This window comes from Hypanus sabinus, chromosome 7 (genome assembly GCF_030144855.1).
Source record: "Hypanus sabinus isolate sHypSab1 chromosome 7, sHypSab1.hap1, whole genome shotgun sequence".
NCBI classification, from domain to species: Eukaryota; Metazoa; Chordata; class Chondrichthyes; order Myliobatiformes; family Dasyatidae; genus Hypanus; species Hypanus sabinus.
In genome coordinates, this window is record NC_082712.1 from 108,966,274 (window position 1) to 108,985,774 (window position 19,501).

Sequence of the window (19,501 nt, forward strand, 5' to 3'; positions counted from 1 at the left end):
AGGAAGGAGGAACAGCAGACAGACAGACAGACAGGCAGACGGTGGGTGAAGGGTTGCAGCTGGGCGAACGGTGGGGGTTAAGGTGAGTGAGACCGGGGGCAGTCAGAGGAATGGTACACGAGAAGGAACCAGACTGGTTGGGTACGTGAGGGGTGGGAGTGACACAAATGGAGAGGGGAGGGTGAGGGGTAGCAGTGACACATGGGTGGGGGGGATCAGCAGGGCTAAGGTGGCAAGCAGGGATTGGTGGGTGCAATAACCTCTGCGGGGAGCTTGTTCTCTCAGAGTTCCCCAGACAATCGCTTGTGGAGACTTCTTTCAAAAACCTTTGTAAGAAATTCATCTGCCTTAAGTATAGTTTACTCAGTGCACAATCCCATCAAAGGCTTCGCAGCCAGGGACCTCGTCACCAAGCAGAAGCAGGGATTGTGCACTGAACAACCTTTCCTTGGGTCCTCTCCAACCAAGGGAGTCATTATGAAATGGGGGCCAGCCACCACCAGATGCAGGAGGAAGCTTCCAGAACAACTGCAGGAGCCACAGCTGGAAGCCCTCCTCATCTCCTGGAGCAGAGGGGAATATCTGAAGTTCATTCAGGCATGGATCTTCAGCCACTAATCAAAGACAGTTTGAGGTACAATGCATGGCCGCATGGGAACTCCAGTGGGGTGCAGGGTCAGTCCAGCGGATGAATACTGTCACTCAAACCACAGGCAAGTGGCAATGAATAATGGGGATGTCACGTTCTATCAGTCATAGCTCCTGAGATGTTAACCCCCGATCCACCAGCTTATCTGCCTGCCATTCCACGGTTACCACTCCTGTTGACCTGATCTTCAGAGTTCTAGCATGAAGCAAAAGGCAGCAAGCATTAAAGGGCATGAAAGAGCTGGAGAGATTAGTGAGGATGTAACTGTACCTGTCTCTAACCCTGGAATACGGCAGGTATTGTACATACGCTCGTACTGGGAGGAGCACATGGGGATTGAACTTTGACCCATAAGCTGAAAAGTAAAAGTCAAAAAACACAGAGTAAATTAAAATATATATAATTTAGGCAGGACAGAGAGGAATGAAATGGAGCAGATATGCCCTGGGAATTCACTTTTTAGAGAGGTCTTGTAGGGAAGAGACGGAGGAAAGCAACAAAGAGGGGAGATTGTACACAGCCACATAAACAGATACACAGACAGTAAAACCAAACGAGCTGCCCATAACCACCGTACACGCGTCCTCGCAGAAGCAGAACTTGTGACGGTGATGCACAGCGATGGTGCGCCCAGCTCCTCAGTGATGGACAATCCTCAAATGAGAGAAAAGAAAAAAAAACACCCCTTAAAGCTGAGCTCTGCTCCAACGGCACCCATTAGCTGGAAATGCCCTCAGCATGGGGGGGTGGGGGGCAGGGATCTCCGAGGAGACCAAGGCACCTTGCCCCACTCTGGTCACCTGGTGTTAGCTGAATGTTAGCTCATCTTACCTGCATGCTGGCCGGGGATGCGTGTCGTATTAAACATCCACTCAAACTGCGCGGAGCAGAGAGGAACCGCAGTGTCCTGCAGGCAAATCTGTGTCATGCCAAGAGTGCCCCACAGACACACAAGGGAGGGCAGTGGGCATTGGGGTTGGGTCAGGTCAGTGGAGGAGGGAGAGAGAAATTCCAATTTAAGACAGGAAGGGGTGGAGAAGAGGAGCAAAAGGAAGAAACACAGAACAAAGAGACAGCAGAATCAGACAGGATTGAAACATTACGCATCCATGGAAAGCTACATACTTTCATATATAATTCACTGACCTGGGACAGTGAGGAGGGGTTCCTCTATACCTTCATCATAGAGGGTGAGAGAGAGGGGGGGCGAGAAAGGGGGAGAGCGCGAGAAAGGGGGAGAGCGCGAGAAAGGGGGAGAGCGCGAGAAAGGGGGAGAGCGCGAGAAAGGGGGAGAGCGCGAGAAAGGGGGAGAGCGCGAGAAAGGGGGAGAGCGCGAGAAAGGGGGAGAGCGCGAGAAAGGGGGAGAGCGCGAGAAAGGGGGAGAGCGCGAGAAAGGGGGAGAGCGCGAGAAAGGGGGAGAGCGCGAGAAAGGGGGAGAGCGTGAGAAGCAGTCACAGACAATAAGGGTAGAGTGAGTGATAGTGTTAGGGAGACAAAAGAGAAACTGCAGGACCTAGAGCAAAACACAGACCAGTGGAGTAACTCTGCAGGTCAGGCAGCATCTCTGGGAGGTGGAGAATGGACAGTCGAAGAACTGAGTCAAGACCCTTCACCTGAATTGAAAAGACAGGAGGGAGATGGTCCTTATAAAGGTGAAGGGAAAGGATGGTGAAGCTCTGGCAGGGGATGGGTGGCCTGTGTGCAGAAGAGGATTATAGGCAGGAGAGGGAGGGTGAACGGTGGGATTAATGTTAGAAACTGGGTAGTGATGGGCGAAGACTACAAATGGCTGAAGATGATGTGACAGGAGAGGAAGGTGGAGCGCGGAATAAAGGGAGGGAGGCAGGGAGGCAACCCCTACTCATCTGCCTGCCAGCTCTTGCTCCATACACTTCCTTTGGCTTTTTACACAGGCTATCTCCTCTCTGTTTCTTCAAATCAGATGAAGGGTTTTGACCTGAAATGCCAGCTGTCCATTTCTCTTCCTGGCTTAACTCCAGTGGAGATGAGAAATGTTTAGCCCCATTTTCTGTGTATATTTAAGCTTCTCCAGTCTCCACACTAAACGAGGGTGACTGTGGGCACGAGGGCAGAGAGGTTGCAGGAGGAGGAACAGACAATGAAGAGAAAGGGAAGCAGGACAGGAGCCAGCCTGGGGAAGGAAATGGTGTGAGGGGAAGAAGGGTTTAGGGAGAAAAGGCTGAAAGTAGTGAGGCACACAAAGTGAGGGGTGAGGCACCAACAAGGGTGAGGGTCAGGTTCAGGGTGGGAAGGACTGTGGTACCAGAGAGTCTTCAAGCATACGTACAGGGCGGATTTCCTCACGGTCAAGTTTACGGCGATAAAGCAACATGGCATGGATGGTGTTCCCTGCTCGAGCCGCCTGCAAATGTGTTGGAATAATGTACAGGTAATCCTGAAAAAGAGGCAGACATTTGGTCACCAGTTGAATGGAAGCAAGGCAGGGCAATGCTGTCTCTGTGCCCCAGGGACACAGACCAAATTAACTCAAAACTCCAGCTCCAATGGCGTTGGACACCTAGTGCCTACAATTCTCACTGCCTCAGCATAATCAAATACGCACCCACACTGGGCGTTCTCTTTTCTTCCCTCTCCAATCAGGCAGAAGATGCAAAAGCCTTAAAGCATGTACCACCAAAATCAAGGACCCTTCGACCCTGCTATTATCAGCCTCTCGAATGGAGCTCTTGATCTCACAATCTACTTTGTTATAACCCTGCACTTTACTCTGCGTGCTCTCTGTAGCTGTGACACTTTATTCTGTATTGTTATTGTTTTTACCTTGTTCTACCTCAGTGCACTGGGTAACAATTTGATTTTTCTGAAAAGCTTTTCACTGTACATGTGACAATAATAAACCAAGAACAAATCCTTCCTGATCATCTCGGCCAATCAAACTTTGGCTCCTTGACAAGGGAATGGAAATGACATCAAGAGTACTGGCAACCATTTTCTAAGGTAACATCAATAATTTTTCAAGACAGAGGAGAAGAATTAGGTCATTTGGCCCATCGTCTGCTCCACCATTCAATCATGGCCGATCCTTTTTCCCCCCTCAGCCCCACTCTCCAGCCTTCTCCCCATAATCTTTGATGTGTCCAATCAAAAACCTATCAAGCTCCGCCTTAAATACACCTAACGACCTGACCTCCACAGCTCCCTGTGGTAATAAATTCCACAAATTCACCACAAAGATATTTCTCCAAATCCCTGTTTTGAATGGATGCCCCTCTATCCTGAGGCTGTGCCCTCTTGTCCTAGACTCCCCCCACCATGGGAAAGCTTCTTTCCACATCTACTCTGTCTAGGGTTTACAATATTCAAAAGATTTCAATGAAATCACCCCCCCCCCCATGCTTCTAAATTCCAGCAAGTACAGACCCAAAGCTATCAAACGTTCCTTGTATGATAACCTTTTCATTCCAGAATCATCCTTGTGAACCTCCTCTGGACCCTCTCCAATGCCAGCACCTTTTCCGAGATGAGGAGCCCAAACTGTTCACAATACTCAAGGTTAGGCCTCACCAGTGCCTTATAAAGCCTCAGCATCACATCTCTGCTCTTGTATTCTAGACCTCTTGAAATGAATCCTAATATTGCAATTGCCTTCCTCACCACCAACTGTACCTACAAGTTAACCTTTAGAGTAGAGGTCACCAACCAGTCGATCGTGATCGTCCGGTTGATCTTTGAGACTTTCCCAGTAGATCCCGAAAAAAAAAGTACACAAATACATTATGCCTGATAAACCTTTTGATGCAAATATGTAGTAACTTCTACTTTGAAAAAGGACCACTCGACAACTTCATGCCCAAAAGGAACAACTTTATCTAGAACAGTAAAATGATATTCACATACAGAGGTCATCACTAATGCGCATTAGGCAGAAAAGACTGGAAGGAAAACCCCGCAACCCTGGAAATAATCTCTCTTTAACATCAGCTTTCCATAGCGGGAGTATTGCTATATCACCATGATCCTAATTGGTATTAGCATCTTTATAATGCTCACGTTACAACGCTTCTCCCCCTTTAAATTCCAACATTCCCCAAATGTACAAAAAATGGGAAACAAAAACAGTGGTGTCATTAGCTTGTGTACCCCTGAAACTTATACTAGTGTCTCAGTAAGTTTACCAATAACAGGAAAGTTGAGGAGCTGAAATCGGGGTTGAAGGCAAAGCAAACATGCTGCTCAGAGGACGTGGATCAACAGTGTTAAAGGACTTGTCACTCTGTGAATATTTTTTCACGACAGTTTGATGAATCCCTGGATGTAATGCAAACAGCTCTCAGCTTGTTGTATTTGTCAGAATGGCTTTCCAGGATTTTACAACAAAGGAGGACTTCCTCACTCTTTTGCACTTAAAGGAGAGAACGAGAGGTGAGGATATTTACAATGAGTTTAAAAAAAATCCGTGAAAATGAAATCTCCATTCATAAACTGGTGGCAATTACTACTGATGGGGCCCCAGCAATGCACGGTGTGCATTGGTTTTATAGCACTGTGCCGTAATGACACTGATTTTCCCGACTTCCTGGATTGTCACTGTGTGATTCATCAGCAGGCCTTGGCTGAGAGGGTCGTGGACTTCTCTCATGTAATGACACTGCTGGTCAAACTGATAAACTTGATTCGAGCAAAAGCTCTTCAGCACCGCTTACTCAAGGCATTATTGGATGAGCTCGATGCCGCTATGGCCTGTTTGTTATGCTAGTTAGTGTTTACTTGGTTAAATTAATTTGAAAGTTTGACAAGCATTTTATGTAATTAAAATACAATTAGCCCAAATAAAGGGCCTCAAGTTAGAAGTACAATCTGAGCTGTTTTTTCTCTAAACAATTTAGTAGGTCGATCTTGCCTTTCACTAAGGTGGGGGTAGGGGATCTTGGGCTTAAAAAGGTTGGTGACCACTACTTTAGAGTGTTCTGTACTAGGACTCCTAAGTCCCTTTACATCTCAGATTTTCGGATTTTCTCCCCATTTAGAAAATAGTCTGCACATTCATTCCTGCTACCAAAGTGCATGATCATGCATTGTCCAACATTGTATTTCATTTGCCACTCTCTTGCTCATTCTTCTAATCTGTAAGTCCTTCTGCAGCTTACCTGTTTCCTCAACACTACCTGCCCCTCCACCAAACTTTGTATCATCTGCAAACTTGGCAACAAAGCCATCTATTTCATCATCTAAATTATTGATATACAGCATAAAAAGAAGTGGTCCCAACACCAACCTCTACAGAACATCACTAGTCACTGGCAGCCAACCAGAAAAGGATCCTTTTATTCCCACTTGCTGCCTCCTACCAATCAGCCGATGTTCTAACCATGCCACTAAAAGAATTAGATATGTGAAAACTCTGTGTGCAGGTTCAATAGGGATCATCAAATATTCCTATTTAGTTATTGATACCACAAAACAACAAATTTCACAACATATGCCAGTGATGTTAACCCGAATTCTGATTTTACCAATGCTAGCTCTTCTCCAGCTGCCTGAATGTTTTGATTAGGTTGATCACATCATCCTCTCCATCGGTGATGTGGATGCCAAGGAACTTAAAGCAGTTCACCTTCAACCACAGATCCATCGATGTCAATAGGGGTTAGCCTGTCTCCCTTCCTCCTATGATCCACAACCAGCTTCTTCGTTTTTGCAACATTGAGGGAGAGGTTGTTTTCCTGACACCACTGTATCAGGGTGATGACTTTCTCTCTGTAGGTCTCTGTTTGAGATTAGGCCCATCAATGTTGTGCCATCAGCAAATTTAATTAGCAGGTTAGAGCTGTGGGTGGTGACACAGTCATGGGTATACAGAGAGTAAAGGAGGGGGCTTAGTACACAGCCCTGAGGGGCACCTGTGTTGATGATCAGAGGGGCAGAGGTGAGGGAGTCCACTCCTATCACCTGCCGGCAATCTGACAGGAAGTCCAGGATCCAGCTGCACAAGGCAGGGTTAAAGCCGAGGTCTCTGAGCTTCTTATCAAGCCTGGAAGGAATTATGGTGTTGAATGATGAACTGTAGTCCAGGAACAGCATTCTCACATAAGCATCCTTCTTCTCCAGATGTGCAAGGACGGTGTGGGGATTGCGTCATCTGTCGATCGGTTGTGTCGGTAGGTGAATTGTAGGGGGTCCATTGTGGGTGGTAGCATGATACAGGTGCAATCCTTGACCAGCCTCTCAAAGCATTTGCTTATTATTGAGGTGAGTGCGACAGGACGCCAGTCATTCACACGTTACCTTGGTCTTTTTTGGTATAGGGACAATTGGTGGCTGGTTTGAAGCAGGAGGGCACTCTACATTGGGATAGGGAGAGATTAAAAATGTTTGTTAACACGCCTGCCAGTTGTGCTGCACACATCCTGAGTACTCGCCCTGGGATGCCGTCCGGTCCCGCAGCCCTGTGACTGTCCACTCGTTGGAAACATCTGCGTACATCAGCCTCAGAGATGACCAGGTTGCAATTTGTAGCAGTGGCTTTCCTCAGAGACTCAGAGTTAGTGACATTGAACTGAGCGTAAAAGTGATTGAGCTCATCTGGGAGAGGGGCCGTGATGTTGGCGGCACCACTTCGTTTGGCTTTGAAGTCTGCAATGGTATGCAATCCTCACCACAAGTCACGTGTGTTATTCACAGTGAATCTCGACTCAGTCTTGTCCCTGTATTGTCCTAAATTCAGAGCACATGGAGAGCTCAGGCATAAGCTGCCCGCTCAGATGCATTCAAGAAGCTGGGCACCACACGGGACACAGTGGCCCATCTGAGGGGCATCTAATCCAAAACCACTTGCTCAGTTCACCACCGACGCAGCAGTATTTGTATTATCTACAGGATACAGTGCAGTAACCACCAAGACTGCGCAGACAGCACCTTCTAAACCCACCACCTGGAAGTTGCCCTGGGTCACGATCCTGGAACTACAGCAGTGTGAATACACCCACACCTCTGGGACTGCAGCAGTTCAAGAATGATAGCTCACCACCACCTTCTCAAGGGCAACTAGAGAGAGGCAACAAGATGCTGACTCATCCTCAAAAGAATGAAAAATAATCCACCCTCAAATCCCTCCACCTCCTCCTTCAAATGCCCTTCCAGCTAACCTTCTTCAAGTGGAATTGGAATTGGTTTGTTTTGGTCCCATGTACTGAGGTACAGTGAAAAGCTTGACAGATAATTTACACAGTGCAAAAGATCCAAACAAGGTTCAACTCATCTACTCCTTCCCTGACCCAAAACTGCACACAATCCTCACCTGCTCCCTCTCCCAGATCCCCATGTAGCCACAGTTCATCCAACCATCTTCCCCGCTCTCACCCGTGCCCACCTCTCATCAAAAATACACACCCACTCACCATTGCGTAGTAATTGCTGTTGACCATGATGGGCCCGCGTCCTCGCAGATAGATGTATTCCTCCCACCAGTCACTGACCTGTTTATGAGATTACAGTCAAACCAGGGCATTCCAGACACACACATTGACATACAACAGCTTTGCCCATTGCCAGCCTGTATGGGACAGAGCAGTTGCCCAAAGCCTAACAGTACATCACTGCTGGCCACAGAGGTCATTGTCTACAAGGAGCAAGCACATAGTGGGGACTGTGGACAGTTCCACACATGGCCAAATGTCAGCTGTTCTCACCTGACCAAAAAGGAATTTTGACAGCTATCCAACCACAAGATCCATTGTGACCATCTTAGAACCCTTCTGCAGATGCCATCCGTCAGCATATTGCCAGTGAGGAGTGTGAATACTACTCCCCAGCACTGGGTCAAAAAAACAACTGGATATTCTTAGTAAACCTCAATTAATGTGATGAAGCATTGGATTCATGGTGCTAGGTGGGAGTAATAAAGGAAAGAGAAAGATTAAGATGAGAGAGAGAGAGAGACAGAGAGAGTGAGAGAGAGAGAGAATATATGCGTGTGTGTGTATATATATATATATATATATATATATATATATATATATATAAATGATTTCAATGGGTTTGTAGGTGGCATAATTTGTATGCTTTTGAGCCCATATGACAGAGGAGAAGAATTAGGCCATTTGGCCCAGCATTTCATCGTGGCTAATTTATTATCCCTCTCAATCCCACATTCTTGACTTCTCACTGTAACCTCTGACACCCTTACTAATCAACCTCCGCTTTCAGTATACTCATGACTTGGCCTCCACAGCCATCTGTGGCAATGGATTTCACAGAATTGGAGACTGAAGAAGATTAACCTAGGTTACAACAGCATTTAGTTCAACTGGGAAAGTGTTCAAAGGAATGGCAAATCGAATTTAATTCAGATAAGTGCATAGGGATGCACTGTGGGAAGTTAATCCAGGACAGGACCTACCAAGTAAATGGTGGGGTGCTGGGGAGACCTAGGTGCATAGCCTCTGTGAGTGGCAACACGTTTAGACATGGTGTGAAGAATGCTTGCCTTTAGTAACTGAGTGGGTACATCACATTACAATTATACCATACATTAGTCTGAACTTGGAGTATTTAGTGCTGGTCTGCAATTAACCTTGAGCAGGTACAGAAAAGATTCACAAGGATGTTGCCATGACTGAAGGGTAAGAAGTTGGGTAGGCTGGGACTGTTTTTCCTGGAGCAAAGGAAGTTGCGGTTGGGGTGGATTGGATGGTTTTATAGAGATTGGTAAAATCACGAGGGATGTTGCCTCATGGTTTACAAGGATGTTGCCTGGATTGGGGAGCGTGCCTTATGAGAATAGGTTGAGTGAACTCAGCCTTTTCTCCTTGGAGCAACGGAGGATGAGAGGTGACCTGAGAGAGGTGTATAAGACGATGAGAGGCATTGATCACGTGGATAGTCAGAAGCTTTTTCCCAGGGCTGAAATGGTTGCCACAAGAGGACACAGAATTAAGGTGCTGGGGAATAGGTACAGAGGAGGTATCGGGGCAAGTTTTTTTACTCAGAGAGTGGTAAGTGCGTGGAATGGGCTGCTGGCAACGGTGGTGGAGGCGGATACGACAGGGGCTTTTAAGGAACTTTTAGATAGGTACATGGAGCTTAGAAAAATAAAGTGTTGTGTGTAAGCCTAATAATTTCTCAGGTTGGGACATGTTCAGCACAACTTTGTGGGCCGAAGGGCCTGTATTGTGCTGTTGGTTTTCTATGTAGATAAGGTGAATGGTCACAGTCATTTTCAAAGGGTAAGGGAGTCTAAAACTCGAGGGCATGTGTGTAAGGTGAGAGGGGCAGATGCAAAATGGACCCGAAGAGCAACTATTTCCACACAGAGGGTCGCAAGTATGAGCTGCCAAAGGGAGTGGTTGAGACAGGTAGCATTACAGCATTTCAAAGACATTTAAAGGTACGTGGATAGGAAAGGCTTAGAGGAATATGGGCTTAGTCAGTACAGGCCAGCTTGACTGAAGTGCTCTGTGAATCCACGAGTGAACGTGAAAACCGTGAGCAAGCAGGAAAAGGGGAACAGAGAATGAGCACGAAGAGTGTAAACTTCTTCAGCTCCAGGGAGGGCCACTGATCACAGTCATTTATCCAGCACAGAGGCAGGCTCTTTGGTCTAGTCATCAGGTACCACTGACCTCATTCTATCCTCCCCAAATTCCCATCAACTCCCCCCACAATCTAAAACTCACCCATATACTAGGGACATCTACTGTAATTAATTGCCAGTGACTGGACATTATATCATCCAGTGTATGGGCAGTCCCAGTAAGCGTAGTCCCTGGCTGCGCAAAAAGCAGGTTCCAGTTAAAATCAAACAAGACAGGTTCTCACCTGCAGAGCCATTACTTACATAGTTGGTGGCCCACCAGGATTTGAGCTTCAGATACCATTGAAGCCTCGGTCCCTCCTTCAGCTCAAAGTCCCGAGCCAGCGCCTGCATCCGCTTGAAATTCTCGTCAGTCAGGACTGGACGGACAGACTCCAGGTACTGGACACAACAAGAGCACTTCACTCCATCACAGACAATAGGTAGCACAGACACACAGAGCATCAAGAGAGCAGAGACACACATAGCGTCAAGAGATGGGGAGTCACTGGGGTTACCAGTGATCTTTACTGCAGAAGTTTGTTATAATTACAGTTAAAATCAACGTATCAAATTCTTGTCCCATATTACTGGAAGGGTTTGATAACACAGGAGAGTTTGAGCTAAGCAATAATTCAAATTCATCTCCATCTAATGTCCCATAAACTCATGAACACTACTTCACTATTCCTCTTTTGCACATTTTATTTTTTTATTGGAACTTGGCACTCTTTATGCATTGCGCTGTACTGCTGCCACAGAAAACAAGTTTCACAACTAAGTGTTATAATAAACCTACATAATTCTAAATTACTTGGCACGAGACAGGGGGCCACAGGCTTATCGTCTCCATGATAGATCCTGGCACAAAGCTCCATCACTCCACTCCTCTTCTCCTTTTATTGCTCTCTAGCATCCAGTATTTTATTCTCCCTCCCTTGGCCAAGTTCACACACACAACACTGAGATGGGTGATGCTACTAGCCAGAGTTCCACAACATACAAACTATCCACAATAATACCATTTCCCAGCACTTAGCCTGTAGCCTTCTCTGTCTCGGTGATTCAGATAAGACTCTTTGCTGCCACCGCCCCCTCAGACAGTGTGCTCCTGATTGCTGTCACCCACTGGGTGAAAAAAGCCGGACTTTTCCTGTTCACCCTGTCTGGGTCATTCAGCAATTTTATATACCCCTTCAATTTATTAACCCAACTGTCTTATCTGTAGAATAGGAAACAACTCTGGACTGGCCCAGCATGCAACCTGCTGGAGGAATGCGGCAGATCAAGCAGTATCCGCAGGGGGAAGGAATCGTTGATGTTTCGGGTCGACACACTGAGATCCTCCAGCAGATTGCATGTTGCTTCAGATTCCACCATTTGCCAGTTCTTGTGTTTCCTCAGTCCTGGTCCATCCAACTCAATAACAATAATTCCCTGGGCTCGACAACATTTTTAAAAATCTCCTCTACATCCTTGTACGCACGTGATATACTTCATGTGGTCAGAACCAGTTGTGGTTTCACCACTGTGATAGGGCCAGGTGTTTCATACAGTTCCACTAGATTCTGCCTGATGTTATATTCCTGCTGCCATTGCTGCAAGCAATCTGCTATCAAAGGTACCTAAAGTGACCAGCCAACAAATTAACCTGTTTACTCTTCCCTCAGCTGCCACTACCTTCCTCATTTTCAATATTACTCCTAACTTCAGTATCAGGGCCATCTGCACACTTCTTAATCTAGCACCCCTACACTTCTCCAAATTATTAGTAAAAAGCAAGGGACAGAGTGCTGAAGCCTGCAGAACTCCACCCCATACAACCTTCCTATCAGTGCCGTCCAGTGATTTGCCCACGACCAATGTCAAAGTTTTGCTTACTTGGTTTATTCGTCTCCCATCTTAAATCACATTAGCAATCAGCTGAGTTCTATGCTTGTATCCAAACGGGCTTAAAATCTCATCTTATGTCAGCTCCAACCTTGCTCTTCTGAAAAGCCTGTGGTATGTTTTATCCAAGGTGGAGAATTATATATTTTTAAAGTTGATTGACCCCTCAACTTCTTTGTCTTTGTGAAAGTCACTTTCTTCCTCTTTAACTCTCTTTTCTGAATTCTCTCTTTTCTGAGGACAGATGCAAACTACTCATTTAGAGCTGTGTACCCTTCCCTTTTACAAACTCATAAAATAGTTTGGCATTTTCCTTTGTATTTCGTGTCAATGTTACTTTTCCATCCCTTCCCAACTCTAAACCTTCCACGCCCCATGGCCTTTACTAATGTTCAAGCTCTTCATACTTGTCACAGGTTTCCCCTTCTTGGTTTTATCCCACTCTTTTTGGACATCCATGAAGGCCCAAAACCCTGGAGATCTCCCTTTCACTTTTGCTCGACCACATGCTCTCCCACCAGGTTAATAGTTCAATTGATTAAGTTGAGAATGTGCCAAAGCGGAGATAGACAAGAGAATTAGCTGGTTAATTTCAATTCTGAATATAGCTCAGAGGCAATAATGCACAGTAACAGTATGAACTATCAAAACTTTACGCAGAGAGTGCCCGAGGCAGGTAAAGCTGACTCCAGTCCCATTGAACACATACAACATAGAACTCTGTAATCTATCCCACACAGCCTACAGCACAGGTTACATAACAACAAAGCTCCTTCAAGGTTGTCTCAGCTGAATACTGCTTTAGGAAATTCAGTGTTGATAACAAGCTTGAAACAAAAGTCAAAAAATACTGAGCCCACAGTGTTTACAGTGGCTGGGAGCAGTTATATCAGGACCTCACTTGTCCGATTGTCCAGACTGTGACAAGCTGAAGTAACTCCTGGGACACTTAGACCATTATTCGGCCAAAATGGAATAACAACTGTGATCCACTCACCTTTCTCATGGTGTCCTTGACAGCTGGTACAGGAAGTCGGGGCAGAGAAGTCTGGAAACTGTACGTCAGGGGCTTACGGCCAGAGAAGATCTTCACCATCAGCTGTGAGGAGACATGACAATGAAGATCCAGAAATAAATTCACTCGATCACATTAAGGAGAACTGCACCAGACACAACTCAACAGGGAAAGGGGCAACAATTGAGCGTCTCAAAGACCAACACCCATTTCCAACCTAATCCATCCTGCCCTAGATATAAACCATTCCATCCCAGACCCAGACCAATCTGTCCTGACCCAAAAGCCAGACCCAATACATCCCACCTCGCACATAATCTATACCACCCCATTCCCAACCCAATCCTTTCCCCCCCAGACCCACACCCAATCCTTCCCTCCCCATTCCCAACCCAATCCATCCCTCCCCAGACCCACACCCAATCCTTCCCTCCCCAGACCCACACCCAATCCTTCCCTCCCCATTCCCAACCCAATCCATCCCTCCCCATTCCCAACCCAATCCTTCCCTCCCCATTCCCAACCCAATCCTTCCCTCCCCATTCCCAACCCAATCCTTCCCTCCCCATTCCCAACCCAATCCATCCCTCCCCATTCCCAACCCAATCCTTCCCTCCCAGACCCACACACAATCCATCCCCATTCCCAACCCGATCCTTCCATCCCCATTCCCAACCCAATCCATCACTCCCCATTCCCACACCCAATCCATCACTCCCCATTCCCAACCCAAACCTTCCCTCCCCAGACCCAAACCAAAACCATCCCATTCTATACCCAAATCCAAGCCGAATTTATTCCACCACAGACCCACGCATAATCTATCTTATGCCAGACCCAGACACAAGATCAATCCATTCCATTCTGAACTAGGCCCCAATCTATTCTATCCCATCCCACAGGAAGGTAACATCTTATGCTTCTTGGTTCCCTTACACAACCTTTAATTAAAGGATTGTGTATCTGCCAAATAGCTGAAAATGGTACATACCCAACAAGAATATTTTTCCCACCCATGTCCCTGAGGATCACGAATCTCTGGAGGAATTTCTTTCCCCATCTCCCAGTAACCTCTCCAGATCCCAGAGGTGTGAGGGGGCTGTGGTGCTGATTTTGAACTGTTCTGTAGACACAGGGAAACTAACAAACCTTCCTTTCCCACAGCTCTGGAATGAATTCAGGCATAGGGTTTGGGTGGCATTGACTTACCATCCAGAGCTTGATGTGGCCTGGGGTTTTGCCATGTGCGACGTACATCCAGCCGTGATAGGAAAGAAGCAGCTTCAGTGTCTGGCGCATGGTGAAGACCAAGGCAATCCAGAGCCCCGTCCCGAAGAGCAGACCACTCAGGATGTTCTCACTCTGGTTGGACAGGTAACCACTGCCAAAGAAGAATGGTTAATGTAGCAACAGATGATACCCAGAAACCTCCAGCGGCAAGGTCAGCAGCTCTAGCACCTACTTGGTAGGCAGGTGACCCCGGATCTTCTCGATCATTCCCAGAGAAGGGTCGACACGGGCGTACATCGTTGCAATCACAGCCACCACCACGAAGAGCCAGCTGGAGGGGCTGGCAGGATAAACCCCCGTCAGGATCCCATTCTGCGGAGAAGAATCAACAGATAATTCAGCAAAGGTTGGACCGCACACTAACCAAGGGCCCTCGCCACAGATCCTCATGTGGCCCCAGGACCTCTCAGCTCAGTTTACAGACAATTTGATTATCTGAGTGTTCCTGGTACCGCAGCAGCGTCATGAAGACAGCATGTGTGATCTTGGTCAGAGCATCACCGGCCATCGATGCCACTGAGGGCTGAGGTCCTGGCATCAATTCTCCTTGGACCCTTCTGGAAGTTTAGTGGCCAGAACGGCATACAGTGATCTAAAGTGTCATAAAGACTTGCCCTCATCTCCCAACTCACACACTCTACGCCCTGCAGTTCCTGCATCACTGGGAGAGCAGTCAGGGGTGTAAATAACCAGAGCACCAGTGTGGTATAGGTAACTTGTGCCATTGAGAGGTGCCCCCAGAGCAGTACAAGTAACCACCCTCTACCCCAAACACACACCAGCTTTGCCTTCCCTGGATACACGATCGAAGGAGATCTTACTTTGTACCGTCGGAGACGTTTCTTCCACGACCGCAGACCAGACAAGTAGACTTGTTTCAGCGCCTCATGGCTCAGCTGCAAGTCGATGCCATCCGGGGTGACGGTGAACTGAAATGCCACGGCCTGGTGAGCTTCTGCCATCTGGGGTTGTCAGCCCTGATGGAGACACAGACATCTGGTGAACAGGCTCTCCCATCCCCTGGGCAACCAGTAAGAGGCAGCAGCCAGCCACTTCTTAGAATCACCCCCATACAGGTTCATGAACTCACAAACACTCTCTCTTTTTTAAATCTTATTCATCTATATTGCAGTATTTATTTACATTAGTAACTTAACGTAGTTTTTAATGACCTTAGAAAGCATCCTATCTTGATGCTTAATGGCTTGGTGTGGCAACTGCTCTGTCCATGGACACAACAAAACTGCTCAGCACGTCTTAGGAACCACTTGTCCCCAAACCCAGCTCCACCTCACTAAAACTGCCAACCCTACCCATTCTCTCTTCTCCACCTTCCATCAGGGCAGAAGATTCAAAAGCCTAAAAGCACATTCCCGCAGGCTCAAGGACAGTTTCTAAATCACTGTAATAAGACTATTTAAATGGGTCTTTAGTACAGTACGATAGACACTTAACCCTACAACCTACCTTATGATCTTGTACCTTATTGATAACCTACAACTGTAATCAATACCTGCGCAGCTTCACTTTCTCTGTAGCTGTTACACCTCACTGTTATTGTTTTTACCTCAATGTGCTGTGCAATGATCTGAGCTGTATGACCAGAACACAAGACAGGCTTTCCACTGCAATAATAATCCAATACCACTATAATCGCACACTGCTCTGTTACCACACTACAACACATTTCACGAGACATATCAATGATAATAAGCATGATTCTGATCTGGAGAAGGCAGGGTAGATAGAGGGTGCTGAAGATGCAGGCTACATGGTGGGATGGTTAAGGAACAGTGGAAGACTTTCAAGAGATTTTTCACAGTGCTCAAGAAATGGCAGATATTATAGAAGAGGCTTTGGTGATAATTTACCAAAATTCTCTGGACTCTAGGCAGGTCCCAGCAGATTGGAAGAAGGCAAATGTCACGCTACTGTTCAAAAAAGGCTGCAGGCAAAAGGCAGGTAACTATAGGCTAGTTAGTTTAACATTAGTAGTTGGGAAAATGCTTGAAGCTATCATTAAAGAAGAAATAGTGAGGCATCTGGAAAGAAACAGATTCATCAGGTAGACACAGCATGAATTCAGCAAAGGAAGGTCCTGCTTGACAAACTTATTGGAGTTCTTTGAGGCTATAATGAGAGCAGTGGATAGATTATTTACTTGGATTTCCAGAAGGCATTCAATAACATGCCACATAAAAGACTTATCCGTAAATAAGAACGCATGGAATTGGGGGTGATGTATTAGCATGGATAGAGGATTAGTTAACCAATAGAAAGCAGAAAGTTGGAATACATGGATGTTTCTCTGGTTGGCAATCAGTGGTGAGCGGTGGTGCCGCAGGGATCGGTGCTGGGCCCGCAACTGTTCATGATATACATTAATGATCTGGAAGAGGGGACTAAAGGTAGTGTATCTAAGTTTGCTGATGAAACTAAATTGAGTGGAAAAGCAAAGCATACAGAGAGTCTGCAGAGAGATATAGATAGGTTAAGTGAGTGGGTAAGGGTTTAGCAGATGGAGTACGATGTTGGTAAATGTGAGGTCATCCACTTTGGAAGGAAAAATGGAAGATAAAATTATTATTTAAATGGTAATAGATTGCAGCATGCTGTTTGCAGAAGAGCTTGAGAGTGCTTGCGCATGATCTCAAAATCTCAAAAGGTTAGTTTGCAGGTCAGCAGGCTATCGAGAAGACAAATGGAATGTTGGCCTTCATTACTAGAGGGATTGAATTCAAGAACAGGGACATTACGCTGCAACTGTACAGGGTACTGGTGAGGCCACATCTGGAGTACTGTCTGCGGTTCTGGTCTCCTTACCTGGGGAAGGATATACTGGCTTTGGAGGCAGTGCAGAGAAAGTTCACCAGGTTGATTCCAGAGGTGAGGGGGTTAGACTGTGAGGAGAGATTGTCGCGTGGGTCTGTACTCGCTGGAATTCAGAAGGATGAGAGGAGATCTTACAGAAACATATAAAATTATGAAAGGGATAAATAAGATAAAGGCAGGGAATTTGTTTCCACTGGTAGGTGAGACTAGAAGTAGAGGACATAGGCTCAAGATTTGGGGGAGTAGATTTAGGATGGAGATGAGGAGGAACTGCTTTTCCCAGAGAGTGGTGAATCTGTGGAATTCTCTGCCCAATGAATCAGTGGAGGCTACGTCAGTAAATATATTTAAGACAAGGTTGGATAGATTTTTGAATAGTAGGGGAATTAAGGGTTACAGGGAAAATGCAGGTAGGTGGAAATGAGTCCATGGTCAGATCCGCCATGATCTTATTGAATGACGGAACAGGTTCCAAGGGCCAGATGGCCGACTCCTGCTCCTATTTCTTATATCAACAGGATCAGATATCCAGATGCCATTCATTATATTGTGGAAACAAGGGCAGCAGAGAACCTGATAGTGACAGCGCACAGTGAGCTGGGCAGAGCGTTCCACTGTACTCAGCCTCTACGCTGTTTTGCAATGCTTATCAGAACTCTAGAATGGGGCAACAGTCACACCCACCACCCACGTCAGCTACCAACTTGCACAAGTCAGAATGCCCACTTTGTGCCCTGCACTTCCCCTCACCTCTCAGCCAGCTCTCCTCTACCTCCCCCATTAAATTTACTGCCTCCCCTTCCTTTCCCAACCTCACAAAATATTTTATGTCCCTCTTGCTGACAGAACATAGAAGAGTAAGTCCAGGAACAGGCCATTCAGTCCACAATGCTGTACTGAACAAATTAAACCAGCGACTGAATGTCGAACAGAACTAATTCCTTCTGCTCACATCCCTCCATTCTCTGCTCATTCATGTGCCTAAGAGCATCTTGATGCACCTGCCTCCACCCCTGGCAGAGCGTTCCAGCCACCCAGCTCTCTGTGCTAAAAGCTCCCTTCACCCGTCTTTTCCCCTCTCCTCTCTGGTACTAGACATTTTGATCCTGGGAAAAACATACTGGACGTTGACTCTATTCGTGCTTCTCATTATCTGATAAACCTTCATCAGGTCTCCCATCTATTTCAAATCCCTTCACTGCATTAACTTGGAGTAAGGAGTAACCTCATAACTCAAATTGCCCTCCCTCCCACCTCCTTCCCTCTCACCTATCAATTGACAGATGTACTCCTCCCCTCCCCTCCTTATTCTGGCTTTTCCTCTCTTCCTTTCCAGCCCTGATGAAGGGTCTCAGCCTGAGATGTTGACTGTTTATTTCCCTGGACAGATGTTACCTGACCTGCTGAGTCCCTCCAGTCAGCATTTGGTGGGTGTTGCTGAAGATTTCCAGCATCTGCAGGAACCTGTTGTCCTGCAGAATCTCTTGCTGCCCATTGCTCCCCTGGCAGTGACAGTCAGATGTTGTTCTGAAGCCAAGGACAATCACTCACAGCTCACCTACTAGGGCCTGGAACCAGTTACAGCAGGGCCTGGATTCAAGTGTTGTTGGCAGGATATTGGAATACATTGCCTGATAACACTGGCAATCTTTCCTGCCACTGTGTGTGGAGACAGTTAAGCATTGACAGGTGGAGTGTCAAGTGGCCATAAAAACAGTCCATTCAATTTCCTCCATTTCTTCTCCTTCTCTCTCCTCCCACCCAGAGTGATGATGGCCTCTTTAGTCCTCACTTTCTACCCTACCAGCCAACAGATCCACCTGCCTTTAACAAGATGTCACTGACAGGCACGTCTTCCTATCCTCTCTTGGTTTTCTGGAGGGATCTTTCCCTTCATACCCCCTGAATCAGCTCACAATCGCTTTATCATAGACCCTTCCCCAGGCAAGCACACAAAAGGCAATAGTTGCCCTACCCTTCCCACCATTCATATCCCTAACTTAACTTTTCCTCAGTTTTTTCCTCTTTCTTCCCCTTTGATTTCCTGATAACACAGGCCATTTGGCTCATTGTCTATGCTACCTTTCAGAGCAATCCCATTTCCCTATCCCCCAACTAAATATAAGTGCTTTGTGGAACCCCTCTGTTCATCAAGTAAGGTGACTATGCTTGCAGTCACTTAACATGTTAATTCTCCATCTCACTTCTGCCTTCAGCCTATCAAACCCTTCCAACAATGTCAAAGTTGAGAACAGAACCTCACCTTCCCTCT

The 19,501-nt window shown here is 46.5% G+C and overlaps 1 protein-coding gene across 3 annotated transcripts in view; it reads right to left on the reverse strand.

Moving 5' to 3' along the window:
- cpt1ab (carnitine palmitoyltransferase 1Ab (liver)) overlaps nucleotides 1-19,501 on the reverse strand; it is a 67,077-nt gene that overhangs the window by 26,576 nt on the left and 21,000 nt on the right. For all 3 annotated transcript variants that reach the window (XM_059975363.1, XM_059975365.1, XM_059975364.1), the window contains exons 3-10: nucleotides 15,219-15,374; nucleotides 14,570-14,709; nucleotides 14,317-14,488; nucleotides 13,090-13,191; nucleotides 10,467-10,604; nucleotides 8,029-8,106; nucleotides 2,958-3,065; nucleotides 920-1,004 (exon numbers count right to left, since the gene is read on the reverse strand). In XM_059975363.1, coding sequence (XP_059831346.1) covers nucleotides 920-1,004; nucleotides 2,958-3,065; nucleotides 8,029-8,106; nucleotides 10,467-10,604; nucleotides 13,090-13,191; nucleotides 14,317-14,488; nucleotides 14,570-14,709; nucleotides 15,219-15,359 — 964 coding nt within the window. In that variant the 5' untranslated portion in view covers nucleotides 15,360-15,374. The remainder of the gene's footprint in view (nucleotides 1-919; nucleotides 1,005-2,957; nucleotides 3,066-8,028; nucleotides 8,107-10,466; nucleotides 10,605-13,089; nucleotides 13,192-14,316; nucleotides 14,489-14,569; nucleotides 14,710-15,218; nucleotides 15,375-19,501) is intronic.